Here is a 17324-nt window from a genome sequence, read left to right as displayed (position 1 = left end):
CCTGCCATTACATCATTAACTAAACAGTTCTGTCGAGATCTTTTCATGTATGTTGATGATATGTCGATCGGTTTCAAAGTCATAGCCAAGATTATTAACTTATTGTATATGTAAATATCTCTTCCTGTTTTTCTTTTCAAAGTACCAGTGCATGCTCCATGGATAGGTCTGGAGAAGGCGTGATGGGTATGATCACTTGCCTTAGATCCATGGCATGATGATGATGAGAGGACTTAGAAAAGAGGCTGGTGGGCAAAGCTTTCGCATTGAGTATGAGCAGATGTTGGAGCTTTTGAGGATAAACAATGGCCAGAAGGAATATGTGAAGGACGGTTTGCATTCATTAGAAGCCCACCTCTTCTTTAAATGATAGGTTCCCTTTCACTTTGAGAAACCCTTTCCACATTACCGTGGTCCCTTCTTTGTTCGGCAGGCATGATGATACCTCCATATTGATCTTCCATGTTCGAGTCAGGATTCATGGGCATATTTCTATATATTAATTCTTCCGAACATGATAATTAATGGTCTCTCTGGATTAACTTTGACCGCCTGCACCGGCGCCGGATATTTATGAACGTAGCTAGTACACGTTGTAGCAAGCACACATCTCCTTCTTCATGCGTGGTTTTATGGCTGGATTGTCCCTCGCACTAATCTCATCTTCGAGAGTTGATTTAATTAGCAAATTAATTCGTTAAGAAGGTTGTCCTTGAGGTTAATTTCCCCTGTGGCAAGGATTAGCGTACCAAGAACAAAGATAAATACAGTCTTATCAACGGATAAATCCTCTCCTTTTTTCTTTTTTTCTTTTTTTTTTTGAGATAGAGCTCCACCATTTTCCCCTTGAATGTCTACATGATTGACCAATGCTCAATCATTTGATGGGCACAATTATTGGGGAGAATTTACATCTTTGCTTGGAAGGAGAGCCTAAGGAAGCATCATATGATCTCTTAATTGTCAATAATTAATTAATACCCCAGCAACCTGGAGAGCCATCGCCACAAGAAGAGGAGAAAAGGGTGCTAATTGTGATGGAAAAATTAATCGCTATATATTTATATTATTTTGCGATCGAAACTAGGATGGATATTAATTTAATGTCGGATAATACTGGAGATATTTAATTTTTTAATAAAATCTCCTATAAAGTAGATTTAGTCTTTGTTAATATGTGAATTAATGTAAAAACACTCTTTAACGAACAAATAAATAAATAAATTCCTTCAATTCCTCCAGTAAATATCCCATTATTTATCTTCATATAATTTATTCTTGTAATATAAAAGATTAACATACTTCATATAAGGTAAAAATCCACATTTAAAATAAATACGGATCGTACTCATCTTATAATTGCTCACATCATAATTAGAAAATATCCGATATCAAAATCACTTTTCGAACAATTTACTAATAATCCTCTCTATATTAATTGGCATGTTAAAAAAAATTTACTAATAAATCCTCTCTATATTAATTTGAAGATTTGAACATAAAAATAAAAATAAAAAAAGAATGTAACTTATTTATTATAGAATATTATAAAATTATTTTTGAGATTTTACTAATAAATTAAATTTTTAAATTATCAAGTTATTACGAATCTCATCACCCATCCTATCTAATCAAATTAAACATAAGATATTGATAATTATATATAAATTTCAAGTTTAAAAGATTTTTGTTTTAAAAAAATATATGTTATAAAATAGTATAAAATTTGTGCATGGAAATTTAATTAAGTTTTTGAATTAAATGAATTGATATTGAATATTATTGGCTATCATCTCAATTCCTTTACGTAGAAGCTATAATTGAAATAATTGGAAGATAAAAAGAGAAGATGTCGACGACATTGGAATGAGGAGTGACAAAATGGATTGATTGAATTGTCCTTTGAATTAGCCATACTGTTAAGACATGGATTGACGTGCTTGTCTATCTCCTCAAGCTGGATTGGAGGTGTTCCTTCTTAACCCCACTTGCTTTCTTTTTATATATATATATATATATATATATATATATATATATAGTGTTTAAATTGAGTATTCGATCAACCTTGTATATATTTTAACTAATTTTACAGATTTTAAAGTTAATAATTATGTATATATAGTGTTTAAATTTATGGTCATTATATGAGCAATACAGAACTCAAATCTGAAACTACAGAAAAAATAAATCTCTTGACCATAAATTTTTACCACCGAAAGATTCGCTTATATCACTTTTACTTTTTATTACTATAAGAGTTAAGGAATTGTTTTCAAACGTGGGTACTGTCGCTGCTAATGCATGCCTGCTGTGTTTGTTTTTCCATTTAAATAGCATTCCTAAATTTTTCAAATTATTTTTTTATAATTTTAGATTGTTTTGATGAGTTTATATTAAAAAAAATAAATTAAAAAAATATTATTTCAATATATTTTTAAATTAAAAAAAAAAATTGAAACACAATTATTAACACAGTTTGAAACACCAGCCAAAAGCATCAATCACAATCACGTCCCTGTTTTTGCATGTTTTCTAGGATCCGAGGTTTCCTCCCTCTTCCACGATGAAAACGATAAGAGGCACTTCCATTGATATAGTTTTTGCTTTCCCTTTTATTGCACGAGGTTCTGTTGATTCAACTGTGATTCAACTGTTTTTTTTTTTTAGTTTTTTTTATTTTAAATTATTTTTTATGTATTTTTTTATTGTTTTTGATATGTTGGTATCAAAAAAATAATTAAAAAAAAATTAATACATTAAAAGAACATTTTAAAAATCAATACTATACTCCAAAACAAACCCTAACCTCCATTGCTGGATAGCAGCAGATATTCATGAACCTAAAGCCCATTATCATCAATTGGGTTTATCTAATAGCCGATAATTCACGCGTAACTAATAAAAATTATATTTTTCTTTTCTTTTTTAAAAAATTAAATACTTTATTAGCGTGTTCCAGGACACATTTAGAACAATCTAATGGCGTACGTCTCATAGCTTGGTGGACCGCGAAGGTCTGAGATATTTATGTTTAAACTACATATTATGATCAAATCCTTTGCTTTTAATGATTAAGAACGTTAGCTTTATTTTTTAACTTCTTGAGTTTAAATTTTTTAAACAATATTTTAAAAAATAATTTTTGTAATACATCAAATTAATATATAAAAAAATAAAACTAACACGTCATTAACAAATTTTGTAAGAAATCATTGAAGAGAATATTAATCTAGAGTGATAGAATTATTTTTTATGGTATAGAGTATTGCAAATTAATCTATACATCAATACATTCTCTCTTTTGTATAATTTTAAGAATACATTTTTTATATCGACATGGTATATTTATTTAGAATAATAAGTTCTTAATTTTGAATATTAATTTTAAGATTCAAACTTAACAAGTTAAAGAAATCATCCAAGAGGAAGATCCAATGCTTTGCTTGAAAGCGTTACATTAAAAGATTTATCAAATATTAAAGGTGGTATTGCTTATTTCCTTTCATGTTTTAAAAATATTTTAAAAAAAATTAATTAATTTATTTATTTATTTATTTCAAATTAATTTTTTATATATTTTTATATTATTTCAATACATTTTCAAATAAATTTTTTTAAAAAAATTACTATTATAATATTTAAAAGCTAGTAAAATCCATGGCTGGCAGCGAGTAGATCAAGTTTTTATAAAACAATACCGGATCTTACCGGTCTATAAGTTGTTATGTGACCACAAAAGATAGTATTTTTATGGATTAACTACTATAATTACAGGAAAGGAAAGAAAAAGATTATAATAATATGCTGGAATTATATAGCTAATGTTTATAATCTCTTACTGCTCAAGAATCAAAGATCAGAGGCATAAACTAGCCAGGATCTCTTTTTTCCTCCTTTACACAGAAACGACATGCATGTATAGATGCAGAATCACAAACTCTAAAGTTCATTTGCAAAAATATTCGAATCTGGATCGATGAGGTGCTTTTTTTTTCTTTTTTTTCTTTTTTTTCTTTTTTTGCCTCGCCTTTACTCAGAAAAAAAAAAAAAAAAAACCTCTGGTGAAAGGTCGACTCGGGAGGGAGGGGCCTCAGGGAAGTAAGGTTGGACCAGATTTCAGACTGAGCTTGTGGAAGGCCTAAGAAATTAACTATGGCCCTGTTTTTCTGGTCCAGATTCTTGGAATAGGAAAGCTCTGCCTGGACCAAGTTAAGGGCCTTTTAAATTCAAACTGGTGATCAATATTCATGATGATAAGTTGATAGCTCTGTAATTCAAAAAAAAAAAAAAAAACAAGAGATAAAAATATTTATCCAAATAAATTTATTGATTCTATTTATTTTATTTTATCAAAAAATTTATTCAAAATTGAAATGCTCATGTATTTTTAGACCCTCGTTATTTAAAAAAAAAATAAAAATTGGATGGTGGAAACTTTATGTGAACTCGTACAGGAAAGGGAAGGGTGTGGAATAGCAAAGTTCACTTCCATTTCTTTGATGTAATTAATTGACCAAGACTTTGCCGTTTTGTCGTTTTCTGTAAAGCCAGTGAGGTTTTTTAAAAGTCATTATGAGCTTGACTAGTATCGACAGTTTGACTCGGTCAAGCTTTCGTTAGCCTCTTCCTCACCAGTCACCACCGTATTTGGTCACTGTCTTTAAGTTTTCCATAGTTTCTGTATCCGACAAATATTATTTTGATATATTTTTAAATAATAATTATTTTTAAAAATAATAATTATTATAATATTAAATGAGCTCTTACAAGTTAAATAATTTTATATCTAATTTTAAAAATAAAAGTTTTTGTTCTGTAAAAAGGATATGCATGCCATCCCAAAAAATGCATTAAAAATCATGATTATATAACACGTATCCCAGTTTCTGTTATATTATTAAATTAAAAACTAAAATTAAGAGAACCAGAAAAAGACAATTGTTCATGCACAATTCATTATACTGTTTGAGGGGTAGGTTTCATGTGCCTTGTAGTTTTCAAATTTTATATTTTTTTCCGTGAAACTTTATTTCCTTGGCATCTAAGTCGCTAGTAGTTGGGAAAGAAGAGAGAAACGCACCAAAAAGCAAGCAAGAGGAGAGAAAAAAAAATTGATTTTCCATATTTTGATCATAATAAATACTGATTTTGGTTTTGCTATATTTATCGTGAAGATGTAGTTCAGCAAAAGATGATTTGTGCCTTAAAAATATATTAAAATTCAGAAAATATATTATGATTTGATTTGATTTTAATATATTTTACAATGTAGTTATGGTTGTTTTTTAAAATGTTTTTTATTTAGAAATATATTAAAATAATAATTTTTTATTTTTTAAAAATTATTTTTAATATTAGATATCATAATAATTTAAAAACATTAAAAAATATTAATTTAAAATAATAATAAAAAATTAAAATTTTTAATTTTAATTTTTTAAAAATACATTTAAAATACAAAACAATTACTTTAAAGATTTAGTCATGAAAATATGTGGCTGGAAATTGTTTTAATAAAGGAAACATCATCGTCTGTCTTGTCCGGTGCCTTTTTTTTTTTTTTTTCTAAGCTAGGCTAGCGACCCTAGCCTTCAAAACCTATACGAACCTAGGCTTCTTGTTTTTTAAAAGCCACGCGCCTGATGTTCCAAGCCAAGACGGGCATGGGCTGTCCTTTAAGGCGCATATCAAGGCTTAATTCTCTTGGTTTTTTTTTTTAATTGTTTAATTGCTTTATATTTTAAAATAAAATTCTCAATTAATAAAATAATTATAATAATATCTTAGAAATCACATGATGATTCCGTGCTTTTTAAATAAAATTAGATATTTATATAATAATACTAGCAATTACTCATGACTAATCGATTATATAAGAAGTATTTTTTTAAGATAAATTGCTTATGAATATTCATTGAGAATGAAATATTTATTTTATTATTTTTTTATAGTGAAAGTTTTATATTTTTTTCTAAATTAATTATTCTTTTATCTTCATATATAATAATTGTATCAAAATTATCAAGACATGATTTTTTTTTTGTTTAAAATTTTTTACACCATGACAAGTTCTTATTTAAAAGATCATGTTATTGATACAAAAATGTATGTTCTTAGTCAAAATAGAAAGGAAATACAAGAGATTTAATCAAAGAAATTTCTTTTTCTTCCAGATTTTAATGATTAAAGATATGTTTTGAAAATGAACTCACGATATCGTATGGGTATATAGATAAGTAATTAATTATATATATAGACATAGCAAAGCCAAACATGCCTGCATTTGTTTTTGTCAACTCATATTTTTTATTAATATAGATTTTTGGATTAATTTATGCATATTTTAATTAATTTTACGTATTCTAAAATTATATGTATATATATAACTCGGGGTGTCCAGATCAGTTTACATGCACTACGACTAATTCCCAGATCCACTGAATACTCGGTAAGTCTAATAGACAGATAAGATACTGCAGGGGTAATAGACATACATATAAAAGTTCGAACCAAAAATACAGAAGTAAGAATTTTCCTGCCAGGATCGAATGCTTATCTGTATATTATTTTTTTTAGTTTAACGTGGGTGTCCGGGCCAGCTTTCATGCACCTCGACTAATCACACGGGTCCTGAAGTTAACGACCATGTAAGCCTTCAGTGTCATCATATGAGCAACCACAGGGCTCGAATCTGAGACCACGGAGGAAGTAAATCTTTTAGTCCCAAACTCTCATCACTAGACCACCATCTAGATGGTTGCTTATCGATATATATATATTTTTAGTTTAATATAGGTGTCCGGACCAGTTTATGCGTACCTCGACTAATCTCACGGGCCCTGAAGTTAACGACCATGTAAGCCTCCAGTGTCCATTATATAAACAACTATAGGGCTCGAATCTAAGACCACAAAGAAACTAAATCTCTTGATTCTAAGTTTTTATCATTGAACCACCACTTAGATTGTTGTTATCGGTATATTTTTAATTGGCTGTGAGGTGGTAGCCTCACCCATCTGCAACACTCGCATGTTGCCTTATCTAGAAGTGAACTTGATTTTCTTAATGGGGCTTAGGTGCCAACCTAGTAACTACAATCAATCCATCAATTAATTATTATTAATTAATTTCCTTGAGAGTGGTTTATTAATCAATCTGTTTTCGGTATAGGTGTTAAAAAAGTCAAATACCACGTGGCTGTTCATCGTCTGTCCTAGTCCTACTATTGTGGCCCCCATAGTTTGGGCCACGGGTTTCTTGTAACTTGCCCGTCAAGTGCGTGTCAAGCGTGACTTTGAAGTCTTTTTTTATTATTTTGCTTGGCAGCCTCGTAACCTGACAAATCGCTACCGCCCTGCTCTCCACTTACCGGCTGTGAACCTGTTATCACCGGTTTTCAAACCCCTGGATAACCTTTGAATGCCAAAAATATCTATTAGTGTCGAGTTAAAAATAGAAAAGAAAACTGAGGTGTTAGGTACTTGGATTATACGTGTCCCACAATAGGGAGTTTTTTATTTTATTTAAATTTAAATTTTGAAAATTTAATTTTTTTCATAAAATATTTTATTTTATATATGCTTAGAATTTCATTTGATCTATGGTATATTAGACTTAATTATTCATGTATTATTAAATTTTTAATTTTTCATTTATTAAATTAATGTTATTTTGTCAACTAAGTTTTTTGAATATTATCTTGGTACTCGTAATAAATTACACTTAAATAATATTCATAGAATGAATAAAAATTATATAAATTTGTTAACATGGCATGTAATCTCTCAGCACATATGATCTAATTGTTTTGATATTTAACTTAAAAGGTTGACATTATTTTTATAGTCTTAGTAAATAGATTATTTTTGTATTAGTTTTTCTGTTATCAAGCTCAAGTTTATTTAAAATCAAATCTTAAGTACGTCATTAGATATGAATGTTCGATTCGATGATAACTCATGATGTTTCAAAATCCATTACATGAATAAATAGTTGTTAGACTCATATCCACTTGAACTTGAAACGATATCAAGTTCACGGGCATCGGGTATGATAGCTTACTAGACCCATGTCTGTCTAGACTCGGGATGTAAATGAACTCAGGGATGGTGGGTCAGAACTAAGCCCACGTCTGTTTGGATTCAACGCATAACGTTTGGTCTGAACTAGACCCCCATGTATTTAGCCTCAACATCTAGTTGAACCTAAAAATGTTAGATCTAATATTTTATCAGACCCATATATATTTGGACTCAGCATATAGCTGAACTTAAAGATGTTAGATATAGCAACACGTCATACATGTATGTACTTGAACTTAGCATTTAGCTAAATCTAAGAATATTGGGCTTGTCAGCTCGCCAAACCTACGTCTATTTGGGTTCAACTTGTAGCAGCTCTAGGGATATCAGATTTGGTATGTGTTTAGGTTCAGCACGCAGCTAAATCCAAGAATATCGTGAGACTATAACATGAAAAATATTAATTAACCATTTAAACTAGACTTACGAGGTGGGCTACAGTGATAAAAACATTGATCTTCCATCTTGTTTTTACATGCTTTAACCGTATTATCACAAAACTATTGTATTCAGGCCGTGAGAGTTTTTGACTTTTAAATTGGTTTCAAACATTGTTTTTTTATTAAAAATTAAAGGTACATGTTATAAAATACTTTTTTTTCATCCTTATTACTACAATTATAGTCATTATTATATAATTATAGTCATCACCAAATCTAATGACATTATCAGACAAAATATTACTTTGTCTATGTTAGGAAAAAAAAAAACAATTGGTCTTTGTCACGGAGCTTCCGTACTCATGTGAACAATAAATTTCTCTTTTTATTTTTAAAATATCCACTCTTTATTGTTTATTTTTTATCCTTTGTTTTTTACTGGATTCTTTTATTACTTAATTAAATAAAATTAAGTTTGAAATTCTATTAGAAACAAAATATTTAAAGAATGAGAACTCGTATAAATAACAAAAAATATTTTGTCACTCTAGATTTTGTGTCAATTTTAATTTTGCTCTACAAGTTTATTTTATTTATTTTACATTCTCTGAATCTGAGAAAAGAAAGAAACAAACTTACCAGATAATATACGACGAGAAGAGAAAAGGTTATCGGTTGTCTATAATTTGATTATCAATAAAGAAAATCTTTGTGCCAGTAGACTCATCTTCTCAAAAGAAATTAATTTGATGTAGTTTTTCCCTCTAAAATTAGCGGTAATGGCAAATCAGGTTTGGTTTGGATTTTTGGATTCATTTGATTTCTCTCTCTCTCTTTTTTTAGTGATTTTTGTGGGGTTTGGTGGTTTAACTAAGGTTTCATGGTTTTTTTTAGATGAAAATAAGTTGAAAAAAATAAAATTTTAAGGTCACCCTGTTTTTTTGGCCAATATAACTAAATGGATTATGGACAGTAGTAGGTGAAGAGTAGTCTGTCATAACATGCGACGCGTTGCCTTTTTTTTTCTAAAATAGTAAAGGCAGACGAATAAGAACCTTAAAAAAGAAAAAAATACAGATGGACGGGGATAATGGGCCTGCCCCAGGCCTCCATATCCATGCTTTATTTAAACCCTTGGGTGTGCTAGGTCACCTAAGCCCATATAATTGGGCCGCTTTTTAATTTTTTTTTTTCAATTTATTCTTTTAATGTTGGGTTTTTATTGATTTTTTTCTTCTAATTTTCTCTTTAATTTTTTTTTATTGATTTTCACAATTTATTTTAGTTTGCTTAATATGAGATTGTTGCAATCTCAAATAAACATCCTAATATTTTATTAGCGCCTGTTTTTGTGAGTGTTTGTTTTTGTTATCATACAATTAAGTAAAAAATAATCAAAAGAAAAAATTTATTAAACTCAATGGAGTTCATGATCCAGGTCATAGGTTTAGTGGGTTAAGTCACAATCCAATATAATATTGTTTCAATATTACAAAAAAAAAGATGTTATGTTGATTTTTTTTAAAGTCAAAATATTTTTTGACTAATTATTCATATTGACTTTAAACCCATTAAGTTAACTAGATCACATCAAGCTAACTACAACACTATTTAATTTTAAATATTGGCTAAGTGAGAAATCGATTCGAGAGATTTAAATGTTAACTGGTTAGAGCAACTTTAATACCAATATCAAACAATTTCCTGTGATCTAGATATTTTTTTTATATTTTAAAAAATTATGTCTAACCTACAACGTATTTTGTGCTAGTAAACTAGTGCAATACCTAAACACTACCAACCTCGTTTGCTTTAAAAAACACTATTCACTATAGGGTGTAATAGCAGCTTTGCTCTTCACACCAAAAAAAATCTTAAAATATGATTATTGAGTATAATTAAAGTATTTTTACAATGATTATTAGTCATTATCAAATTAACCGGGAAAAATAAGTTTTTTTGCATTTTAAAAATATAGTGCAATGACCAAAATGTTATTAAAAGAAAATATATTAAAATTGATGTTTGAGGGTTTTTTTTGTATTTTCACAATAATTATTTTTGTTGTTATTATTATTATGTCAGTTGTGTGACAATTTGGTTTTTGAGTAATATAAAAAACAATAAAAATAAAATAGCAGTTGACATGTACAATGTACAAAACAACGTGTGGATGCTCATGTGCCTTCCAGGTAACTCATGGGCTCTTTCTTGCTTCAAAAACCCCTCTTCAGTCATGTCATTGGAAGCGCCACTCCGTCCTCTTCCTTTTGAATGTCACTGTTGGCTACACTTTCTTTCCCCCTTTTTCTATCTCCTCCCCCAAAACTTACGCTAGCCATGCAAATTTTTATAGTTATCTTCTAATTTATAAGGATTTTCAATTTGGTCCTTGTTCTATTGATCTTTTAATTTTTTCTCTTGATTTTTTTTGTAAAATTTTGAGTTGTTTTTAGTTGCATCCTTCGGTCCCAATTTGCGATGTATTTGTTTTTTCATTTTAATCTTTATTATTTTAATTGTTTTTTAGGTCCTTCTGTTAAATTTATTCTTCTTTTCAATTTCACTTTATAATATAAAAAAATAGTTTTATTTTTCTATTTCAATGTTTATCCTTATTTTTTTATTGTTTTTTTGGTCCTTTTGTTAAATTGATTTTTCTTTTTGAATTGAACTTTCAATAAAAAATAACATTTATTTTGTATGTCAATTTTAATTCTCATTCTTTTCATTGCTATATATATTTTTTTTATTTTAGATTCTTTGTGTAATTAAAATTTTATTTTCAATTTCATCCCCCAATATTCAATTGGTTGGTAATTGTACTTCGTGTTTTTTCCAAATACGGTGCTTCTAGTCTAATAACCCAAGTCATGAGTTTGAAAAATTAACGCGGGCTGACATTGTTATTATTTTTACTTATTTTTACATGCTTTCATTATTTGACATTGTTTTTTTTTTAAAAAAACAGCTTTATGATTTTCTTGGTTTGTTTTATATCAGGTTATCCCAATCGCATGACCTCGATCGTGGGTTTAGTGAGATAACAGAGTTGGCTAACCCTTTATTACCCGAGTCATATTAACTCAAGTTGATGTTTTTTTATTCAATTTCATTGTTTCATATGTAATGAGTTGAGAATTGAACTATATTATTTGTTTTATTTTAAAGAAAAAAATTTAGATTGTTTTGATAATTTTTTTTATCATTTTGTATTAACTAATTAAAATAAAATCAATCCATCTAGTTTGGTTGATTCTCTCGCTCAAGTTGTGAGTTTTTTTTTTTATTTTTTAAATTACACATGACAGAACATCACTTTTTATATAAAACACAAGTAGACACCTAGCACAAAAAAAAATCAACTTGAAAACAGAAACGAGCATGACCAAAATAAAAATAAAAATAAAAATAAAAAAATGATTGCATATAAAAAATAAATTCATAAAAAAGGAGGGTTCACGGGAAGAAGAAAGAGACAAAAAAACTGAAAAAACGGAGAAAGAAGTTGGCAAGAGAAAGGTCGGGGCAGGTGTCCCAGAAAAAGAGGCAACGTGGAAAGAAGGAGGGTGAGCATATCATGACCCATCCAGGGCCAGCTGAGCTATCGTCTCTTGAAAAAAAAAAAAAACAGAGAGGTCAAGTTGGGGAAAAAAAAGAAAAAGAAATAAAGAGAAAAAAAACCCCTTCTCCCTTCTTTGAGTTTTATTCTTCTAGAAGAAGTATAGTTATATACTGCTTCTGCTGCAACAGCAATAGACTCTATTTCTCCCTCTATCCCGAGTAGATTAAAACCCCCAAAATCTAGGGTTCTGTTTTATCTCTCTCTACACCGGTGAGTATCTTTATCACTTGCTTATTTTAGACCTTTTTTTTTTTATTAATTGTACAGTTAATTAGTTGCACGGTTCGTTTCTTGAATTTAACTGATTTTCTCTCTTGAATTCCATTTGCTTGATTTGTTTTTTTAGGAAAATCTTTATCCGGGTTTCTTCTTGTTTGGTTGCTAAGAAAGTTTGGGGTTCTTGGTTCCACGGCAGAGAAATTGAGATAGATACCGGTGCTGGTTATTATCCTTGAGAAATGTAGTAGAACTAAAAGTTTGTACACTTTTTAGGTTAATATTGAAACACTTTTTGGCCAGGTAGAGGTCTTGATTAAGCTAATTGATTTTTGATGAGAGGGGAAAAACTTGGTTTTATCAGTATTTAAACATTTTTTATTAAGTGTATGGAAAATGTGTTTAACTCAATTGATATGTTGAAATACCAATTAAGAAATCCACCTTATCAGTCTATTGTTTTTTCCCTCGTGGTGCTGTGGTTTTATCACTTTTGACGGGTGAATCTTTAATTAATAATATTAATTTGTGGCTTGAGCATGAAGTAAATCTGCCAGATCATTCTGTGTTTTGAGTTTGATGACGAAAGCTCTTCATGTCCATGTTATTGGTCCTGCCTCATCCAGAAGTTTAGTATTGAAATAGAGTCTGATGTTTTATGGCTTCTTTTTTAAGGCAAGGAAAATTTCTTCTTTATTTTTCTCTATTCGTGCTTTTAGGTAGACAGTGAATGTTTTACCGCGTAGAATGACCATCTGCAACGTATCTATCCTCCACTCTTCTCTTCTTGAGGATCTCTGTCATATTTGCTTGTAATATGCCTTTTTTTTTCAAGTTTTGTTTCACGTAGCACGTTTGCTCTATGAATTTCACCTGCTACCATTACATTCTTCCTGTGCCTGGTTAGGAAAGCGAGAACTAATAAAATAACCTTTTGAAGGTATGCAGTCAAAGCCTGAAAAAACTAATGTGCCAGAACCCAATCCGAGTGACATTCAAGAATATACAGTTCACTCTGAACCTTGGTGGCGCAATATAGGTTATAGCTCCATGCCTCCTGCCATGACCGGTGGAAATGCATCCAACTCAGAAGGACATAATGGTTCTGAATCAAATGATGATCAGTCTCTGTCGAGTGGTAGACTGAATGAGGAAGATGCTGATGCTACCAAAGATTCCCAAGCCACTGCATCATCCCAATTAGGTGCTGCTAACTACTTTATTGCACAAAGTGCATTAGGACTACTTGCTATTGCATAAACTCTATGCTTAATGTTTTAGTAATTGCTTCGTTCTGACATTTCTCAACTCATTTTTTTTTTTCCATGCCTCTGTGGTTAGCTTTTATCACTTTAGATTTACAAATTTTGACATCATTTTTTTAAAAATCGTGCTTCTTTCAACATGGTAGATGAAAACCAGCTGTTCTCCATGTCTGTAAATCAACTATATAGGTGCTATCTAATTTCTATCGATGCTAAATTTGACTTAAACATATGTAGCATAGGCCACGGGTATCACATTTTGGATGAAGAGTAATACTTCCTTTGTGAGCGCAAATGTATCCATTTGGCCTTGTTCTGTCAATGCACAGCTCCTTGTTCACAAGGAAAGACACAGCATACTGGTTCAGTGCTAATTAGGCATTTTTTTTTCCATTAATGCTTATTAGGGAATCATGGACATTTGCAAAATCTTCAGGGTCTTGTCTCTAGTATCACTACAATGCACAATGGCCTCTCACAATCTCCACAGTTTGAGCTTGTTAGTCACTCTATTGTAAGTTCTCATTCCTTCCATCCACAAAATATCTTGTCTTCCAAGCTTCTTGTGCTGATTAATTCATATGTAGACCGTAGACACTATATATTTATAGAATCCATCTTTACATGCCATTGGAAGAGATTTCTATTTTCTGGCATTTCTTCTGCAGGCATGTGCATCAAACCCATACCAGGATGCTTATTATAGTGGAATGATGGCTTATGGACATCAGCCTTTGGTATGTAAGCTTAACACTTCCTTCCCATATTCTTGCAGTCATATATTGATACTTTGAGGAATTACCTGTGGATTTATATGTGATATTCTCTGTTTATTCATTACTCCCAAGACAAAATTCATAGGTCCTTGGAAAAATGGTAGTTTTTTTCGCAAGTCAAAATCACCAAGAGATCTTACACCTTAAACTTTCCATTGGTGAAAGAATTCTGAATTCATTTAGCTAAATTAAAGTTTGGTATCTCCATTCTGTGGGTTTTGGAAGATATGGTCTATTGGATTGTTCTAGAGTAACCATGTCCTGGTCAGAAAAATATGTTTTTATTTCTCACTCTTGAATTATTTAGATGAAAAGGAGAGATGTGAGTTCTATTTGTGTGGGAAATGCAAAAAATGAAAGCCAAAAGATTCTTTCATGGTGCACTTTGCATGTTCTCGAGAGTTCAAAGGGTCAAGTTTAGCAATGCACTCATTTTTTCCAATGTATCTTAAATTTTAGCTCTTTTAATTCGTAGGCTGTGGCCTGTCATGTCCTGTCCTGTCCTATTTTATTTTTCATTTTGTCAACAAATTAACAAACGGGGAATACTTCAACATGTCTAGACCTATTCCAGTGGTCTGTCTTTTACCATTATTTAAAAGAAAAAGGGATGCTTTTGCAGACCTCCAATTCATGAAACTCATGGAAGGATAACTTATTCCACTGGGACTGCTTTTCTCTGGGAAGTTGTAAATGTACTTTCTTTCTTGGTTGGGGAAGTATGTGAGGATGTATTGACATTTTTGCCCAATTGACAAAATTTTGTTAGTGGCACACGTTTGATGTTCTAGCAAAGAAGTTTGCTTTTACAGATAATAGCAAAGAAAAGGAAAAAAAGAAGAAGCAAACTTGTCATCTGATTCTAGATAATTACAGGAGTGAGACCTTAATAAACTGTAGTTATGACATGCTTATTATCTGCATGCAGTAAGGAGGAAGTCAGATTCACTAGCAATCTGTTGGGATATTTACCGATATGCTCATCACTTGCTGCAAACAGAAATCAGAGTTCTGTGTGTGTGTGTATTTGCTTAATTAATTTGTTTCGTGTGTTCAAAACATGGAATGTTATAGACTTTTAATGGAATAGATATAATCATTCAATGGTCAGGGTTATCCGCAATTTGTTGGAATGCCACATGCCAGAATGCTTTTGCCCCTTGAGGTGGCTCAGGATCCTGTTTTTGTAAATGCCAAACAATACCCAGGGATTATTAGGCGAAGAGAACAACGTGCAAAAGCAGAGGTTGACAAGAAGCTGATAAAAGCTAGAAAGGTAAATTCAAACAGCCAAGTTGGGATATTCTGTCTCATTTCTTTCCTCTGATTGTCTTTTGCTGTTAGATGATATACTAATATTTTTTATTGCACACAAAATGCCAGATGTACTAATTAACTTCCTCTTGTTTATCGCTTCAATGTAATTATTAAGCTTGCAGTTTGTATCATTTAGTTAACAAGTTCCATGTTAAACCTCTCACTTTAGTAATGTCAAGTTAGGCACCATGATTATATTCCACCGATCATTTTAGTTCTTAAGAATTGTTCTGAGGAGGCTTCGAGTTATTTTACAGTTGACCAAGAACTGTAAAAATCTAATATGTTGCACTTAGTCTCCATAAATCGGTAATGACCATGTAAGGGTACTTCTTTCTAGGTGGATGAGATTTTTCTCCTTTTTTAGTACATAATCCCCATAGAAATCCTGGTACAATGTTTTATAAATGTTTTATGGGTGATAGATTGAGATAGTTGCTAGCTCCTGCTTTGTCTGAAATATTTAACATGTTGTCAAACTAGTGATATTCTCCCTCTCCCTCTCTCCCTCTTATATTCTTCAGCCATATCTTCATGAATCTCGGCACCGGCATGCTATGAGAAGGGAAAGGAGTTCTGGAGGACGTTTTGCGAAGAAAACCGGCGATGATGCTTCAAAGAACACATCTGAAGGCAAGCTCAATGGTTCTGGTCTGGTCCATGCATCTCAGTCACGGAGTTCATCAGGTTCTGAACTCTTGCCCTCTGACTCTGTTGAAACTTGGAATTCCTCTGAAGGTCAAAAGGAAGCAAGAGAGTCCCAAGTGCATGACACTTTTGAAGCTCATGACTATGTAAATAGAGGTGGCCACTATAAAAAACACAGTGGCTTGCAATCCTCTGCATATGGCTCGTACCTGGGTGACAATGAGGATGGAGACCGTTCAGGTGAAAATGAGGACGAAGACTGTCCAGGCCAGCAACTGGGGAACCAGGCCAAACGAAGGTTTTTTGGCCCACAGTGAACCCAGCATGTTAAGTGGATGCCAAGGTGGAGGGTCCAATTCACGCAAGTAGCGAAACTTGAATCCTCTCTCTTATCAGGCAACCACGCACTTGGCAATATATATTGCCAGGCGGCAAATCATTCTTGGCTTTTTCTTTTTCTTGCTTGTGGCTTGAACAGAGTGAAGGAGATGAATCCGTGGTTGGCTTCTTTTGTCAGCCAACGCTTCGCGTGCATCATTATTCTCACTCTCTCTCTCTTCTTTTTCCTGTGTACATAGAACTGTCAAGGAAACTCAAGTAGAAGTAGTCTCTGGTTAGATTTTAGCCTATCAGCACTCTTGTTTAACGTATAGACTGTCTTGTTTGACGATTTCTTTTCACTTGCAATTCGATGTGGCCCTGGTTTGATTTTACAATGCGCGGAACTTGTACAACCACAATCAGAGGTCTAAACCTCCTTTAGGGATATAGTCAGTTGAAGTCCCTGTCTGTCTGGGCCCAAAAGCATGAACTAACACGAGATCCCTTCGTCTTGGAGAAGAAGTATTCAGTTGGCATGGCATTTGTTTACACGTCATACATGACCACCTGTTAATTCTGTGCAGATAGATTAATCCGTCTTCGTCTTTGGGAAATACAAAAGGGAGCCCAGCAATGAATGCAGAGAGAGAGGGAGGGAGGTTATGAGCACAGACTCGGATGAACTATGATGATAG

General features: G+C 31.5%; 1 protein-coding gene across 5 annotated transcripts; it reads left to right on the top strand.

The window, feature by feature from the left end:
- The first annotated feature begins 12077 nt into the window (after positions 1 to 12077).
- On the top strand, positions 12078 to 17024 carry LOC133679959 (nuclear transcription factor Y subunit A-1-like). Of its 5 annotated transcripts, none has more exons than XM_062102705.1 (7): positions 12078 to 12296; positions 12433 to 12521; positions 13243 to 13506; positions 13975 to 14081; positions 14236 to 14304; positions 15455 to 15619; positions 16185 to 17024. In XM_062102705.1, exons 3-7 carry the CDS (start codon positions 13245 to 13247, stop codon positions 16623 to 16625), a joined length of 1044 nt encoding a protein of 347 aa, XP_061958689.1. In that variant the 5' UTR covers positions 12078 to 12296; positions 12433 to 12521; positions 13243 to 13244; the 3' UTR covers positions 16626 to 17024. The 5 variants fall into 5 exon arrangements, with proteins under 5 accessions (XP_061958689.1, XP_061958688.1, XP_061958687.1 ...); XM_062102704.1 differs by having other exon boundaries at positions 12433 to 12605; XM_062102707.1 differs by having other exon boundaries at positions 12079 to 12296; positions 13251 to 13506.
- Positions 17025 to 17324: the final 300 nt, after the last annotated feature.

The sequence above is a fragment of the Populus nigra genome, chromosome 19, assembly GCF_951802175.1.
Source record: "Populus nigra chromosome 19, ddPopNigr1.1, whole genome shotgun sequence".
Taxonomy (NCBI): Eukaryota; Viridiplantae; Streptophyta; class Magnoliopsida; order Malpighiales; family Salicaceae; genus Populus; species Populus nigra.
Note: the sequence above shows the minus strand (reverse complement) of the source record. Positions and strands in the feature narration are given on the sequence as shown.

Bases quoted from the DNA above. Each gene is read 5' to 3' on its own strand.
- LOC133679959 (XM_062102703.1), top strand. From the start codon at position 13,245: ATGCAGTCAAAGCCTGAAAAAACTAATGTGCCAGAACCCAATCCGAGT. The intron at 14,082-14,235 runs GTAAGTTCTCAT...TTTCTTCTGCAG, and splicing joins AGCTTGTTAGTCACTCTATT to GCATGTGCATCAAACCCATA. The intron at 14,305-15,454 runs GTATGTAAGCTT...TTCAATGGTCAG, and splicing joins CTTATGGACATCAGCCTTTG to GGTTATCCGCAATTTGTTGG.